Source organism: Austrofundulus limnaeus, unplaced genomic scaffold (assembly GCF_001266775.1).
Source record: "Austrofundulus limnaeus strain Quisiro unplaced genomic scaffold, Austrofundulus_limnaeus-1.0 Scaffold115, whole genome shotgun sequence".
Taxonomy (NCBI): Eukaryota; Metazoa; Chordata; class Actinopteri; order Cyprinodontiformes; family Rivulidae; genus Austrofundulus; species Austrofundulus limnaeus.
Window position 1 is genome coordinate 1,127,829 of NW_013952517.1, and position 4,437 is coordinate 1,132,265.

The 4,437-nt window shown below is 41.4% G+C and overlaps 1 protein-coding gene across 1 annotated transcript in view; it reads right to left on the bottom strand.

The window, feature by feature from the left end:
* Positions 1–2,239: 2,239 nt before the first annotated feature.
* Positions 2,240–4,437, bottom strand: part of wnt5b (wingless-type MMTV integration site family, member 5b) — a 12,433-nt gene continuing 10,235 nt past the window's right edge. The window contains exons 5-6 of the mRNA XM_014014509.1: positions 2,724–2,882; positions 2,240–2,641 (exon numbers count right to left, since the gene is read on the bottom strand). Coding sequence (XP_013869963.1) covers positions 2,342–2,641; positions 2,724–2,882 — 459 coding nt within the window. The 3' untranslated portion in view covers positions 2,240–2,341. The remainder of the gene's footprint in view (positions 2,642–2,723; positions 2,883–4,437) is intronic.

Here is a 4,437-nt window from a genome sequence, read left to right on the forward strand (position 1 = left end):
AGCTCTGTTTGTGTCGGGGAGCTGAAAACACGGAGCAGCTGACTCAAACAAGCTCTGAAAGTGTTGCTTGGGTGTAAAAAGAAAAAAAAAGAAAAACTTGCTTATCTACAAACACCATATCCATGATGCTGCGGTAGTTTGCTGATGGCTTTATGTACAGTTTTACATGATAAATGATCCATCCTGAGGCGTGGACAAGCAGGAATCCTCTCCTGCTACACAGAACAGGTTGTAGAGAAAATTGTCTCATTCCTCAACGTCAACTAAAAAGAGCAGAACGTGAAAAATAAACTGTTGAAACGAGGAGATTTGGGCGACCTCAGAGAGATGGGACTCTGGGAATTGAGGAAATGAAAATCCATTCAAATCAAATTTGTTAAGAAAATAACTGAGTGAAACTGGAGCTCTTGAAATATTAGAAAACCTTCGTTTATCTGAGGGACTTTAAACTGGCAGCATCACAGGGACAGATGGCGGTCAGGTGAGGATTACACGGACCCTCAGATTAAACTTTCACTCGTCTAATCCTTATTAGGTCCCACATATCACAGCAAGGTGTATAAACACACCTGCAAGTAAACGCTTACCAAAACACTGCTTTTTTTCAGCTCTAATAAGCAACCGCATTAAAAMAATAAACAGAAAACACACACAGGGTGAGACAGAGCTGCAGGTCTAATCCCTTCACCTGTGCAGAGGAACAGGTTGGTTAGCAGGCCGGGTGCATGATTAGCCTCAAGTGCTTAACATTCAGCTTTGAAGAGCWCGTTGAACAAACCGATTAGGACATTTTAYAAGAAAGAAGGCACAAGAAAATCCAGCCTTTATGACTTCTGCCTAATGGACAATAAGTGTTTGGGACATAGAGTGGATTGACAAGCTGYAGGGTCATAAAAACAAATCAAACGCAACAGGAGAAACAATATTTAGTGTGAATGCTGAGTGCCGGCTGGCTTTAGGGAAGCTGAAACTGAGACGTTAAAGCTAAAAAAGGCAGAACGCTAAAGTGAAAAGAGGCAAACTTGATGATTAAAGCAGCAAAAGGCTTCACTAAAAGCTAAAYATAGCAAAAATAGAACCTTATGAATTCATGCACAAATATTTAAATTTAATTTCAGATTCTGTTTGCAGTCTTTGACGAGCTAAATTTAAAACAATTTTTTTTTATGTTTTTGTACTTGTTCTTGCATTGCGACACTTCCTGTCTCTATTTCACMATCACAGCATCGTCTTTTCCAAAACAGCCACGGGACGGACAAAGACTCCACTGTCAGGATGTTGGCCCCCCAAAAGAACTGCAGCAGACAAACTCTTCAAAGACTACTTTATCAAAGGAATAAACAATAAAATGTATAAAACATGAAGAAATTATAAACAGTAATAAAAATATACTTTTTAAAAAAAATCTATTTCTTCAAAGTCCAGTCGTGTTTCCAGGGGTTTTCTCGCAGCRCGTTGAATCTTCTTCATCCGATCCTCTTCACGTTTGTCGTATCTGTGATCTGCATCCGTACAAAACGTTAAAGCCAAGCGGGCACGACGGGGGCTCCGTTCCTCGCTTAACACCTGTGTGGGAACACCAGATGAAGACGAGCGCTCGCGCCCAACACGTCTTCATTAAGGATGACTCGGCACATTAATCTCACTAATGGAGGGTTTGCTCGCCCCTCTGTCAGCTGAAGGTTACGGAGCTGCTTGTTTAAACGGCTGCAAAAAGTCAAGATGGCTGCGAGCAGCAGGCCTCATTAAGCCGCAMACAGATCCATCTGTCAGGCGCCAGAAACAGGAGTGAGTTGTGTCTTTTTTTTTATTTCTGGGCTTGATTTGAATTTTGTGTTTGCTGCTGTTCCTGTGTGGAAGTTTTCAAAGTTGGAAAGGATGTTGAGTTTTTTTTTTAAAATTCAGATTCCTTCTGTTTTTCTTTTCAGTTCCTTGTCTGTCCCGTAGCACATCAGGTTTTAAATTCACGCACCCAGAACAATAATTCTGTCTCTCTTTTCTCTAATCGTAACAGTTTGGACTTCCTGTCACGTCGGGCTGATGGAAGATGTTTTAACAAAAACAGCAGGCACACAAAGGAGGACTTCATATAACCTCAAAGATTTAAAATCTCCTAAAATAAGAATTTATAAGTTGTATGTTTATTATTTTATTATATATTTATTCATCTCACACTTGACAAAGTGTCCCCTTTAAAAGAATCTGCTTCTGATTGCTCCATTTTAATTCCCTTCTTGTGCTTTTTGGGACGTCTTTTCATGAAGAATTGACAACATCCAGCTTGTCGCATCCTGAGCCAAACCCAGAATAATCCCCCTCCGTCGTTGCCCTCTACTGCGTGCTATTTGCACACGAACTGGTCCACGAGCGACGTGCAGCGCTTGCACTTGACGTAGCAGCACCAGTGGAACTTGCAGTGGCAGCGCTCGTGCTTGTAGGTCTTGAACTGGTCGTAGCCCCGGCCGCAGCACATCAGCTCGCAGCCGTCCATGCCCTCCGACGTTTTGTTGCAGAGCCGCCCGTGCGTGCCCAGCGAGCCCGTGGTCTCGTTCCGGAGGCAGTAGTCCGGGCTCGGGTCGATGTAGACCACGTCCTCGGGCGTCGGGTTGTTGAAGCGCTTGTCTACGAGCTCCAGCTTTCCCTTCAGCAGGATGAAGAGAGACCACTGAGCAACATTTCAAATGKTTTTTTTTWAAAAACAGATTAGCATCAGCGGCGTGTACCTTGCGACTGATCCTCATGGCTGCGGCGCTGTCGTACTTCTCTTTGAGGAACTCTCCCACCCGCCTGAAGTCAGCCAGCTGGAGCCAACAGGTTTTCAGGCTGCAGGAGCCRGAGACTCCGTGACACTTACAGGACACATCAGCAAGTTTGTAGACCGCCTGGAGGAGAGGCAGAGACATGCAGAGTTATGAATTGAAAACTTTTTGTTAGAATTATCTCTTAGGAATGAAATAATAATAAAAAAACTCATAATATAAAGGAGAGTTGACAGTTTGAATCAAATGTTTTTGGAAACTTTTGCTGTGCTGATGCTGCCCTCTAGTGGTGAACACCTGTTGTTACACCTTTAAATCTAATAGATGTCAGATATTATAAAATTATATTTTACAAATCTTTCATGGCTGCAGATGAGAGAAGCCAAACACAAAAACAAACTGACTCGTTTACATCTATTTTAGGGATTGGCTTATGTTGATTAGCTGTGGTGGCCATCTTGAATTGGACTGAATCCAAAAGTGAATAAGTTACCAACTGATTATTTTTTGCGAGTTTCATTCATATTTATCCACTGTTTCATAAGATATTACACTAACAAACACGCATGACAAAGAAAGAATAATGAAAGATATAAACATGTTTTATAGTAATTTACTAAAASAAAATTGAGTCTTTTTCAGAAAAGCCTCGAGTATTTCAGCAAAACTAAATGTTTGAGGTGTTCTTCTGGGAGCTAAACTTCCGATTGTTGAGAAGTTCAAATATAAAAACTTTTGTTGCATTAATTTAAAACCAAAAAACAAAGCTTTAAACTCAAAGAAATGCCACCACTTTGTGTTCTTTTAGAGTTACTTTGCTAAATTATTTTTCAAAAACTCAGAAGGTTATAAAGTATTTGGGAACATATGGCTTTGTTTAAAAAAACAGAACAGGAAGTAGGCGATTTATGATCTCTGCAGCAGTAAACCCTGCAGCTTTACCAGGTCACTTAAACAACATTTAATAAACACTCATAAAAAATGCACATAAATCACTAATCGAGCACGTTCGATTTCCTTTTAACATCTTCACTTCTTGGTGAATCAATTAGCTTTGATTCCTAATCCTCACTTTTGAGCTAATGAAGTCCATCCTCTGTCTGCTCACGCTGCCTGATCACAATTACCTTTTCACCTCTGTTAACCTTCGCAGCACACACCCCTGACCCCCGGCTCCCACCCTCTGCTCCCCATCCTCTACTTTACTACCCAGCAGGCATAGCAGTCAGCACCCTCCAATCCTGTGAGTCGACCCCGCTGACCCCTTCAGACTGAAACAAGGAACAGGGGACAATGACATTTTGTGGAAAAGTTAAAAAAAAGTCTAATTGATAGTTAAACACATTTATTACTAACGGGTATACCTTATACACACGTCGATTAAAAGGTGAAAGGYGATATTCAATCGTTTAAGGAACGCTACGTGTTTCGATAAAACATATTACTGTCAAATTCTAACAGCGTGTGTGCACCCAACTGTTTGGTTCTGACATGCCTTTTGGGCACAATGGACCTCATACAAGAACATGTTCGTATTCTTCTCCTAAATTTCTCTTACTTTTGTTCGTACAAAGGGTTCGTACGAACATGTCACGTCAGATTCAACAAACTCTTCTATCTTCAGGAAAAGTGTGTAAATGAGCTGCGTAATTTCCACCCCCGCGCTGCGCAGGCGCAG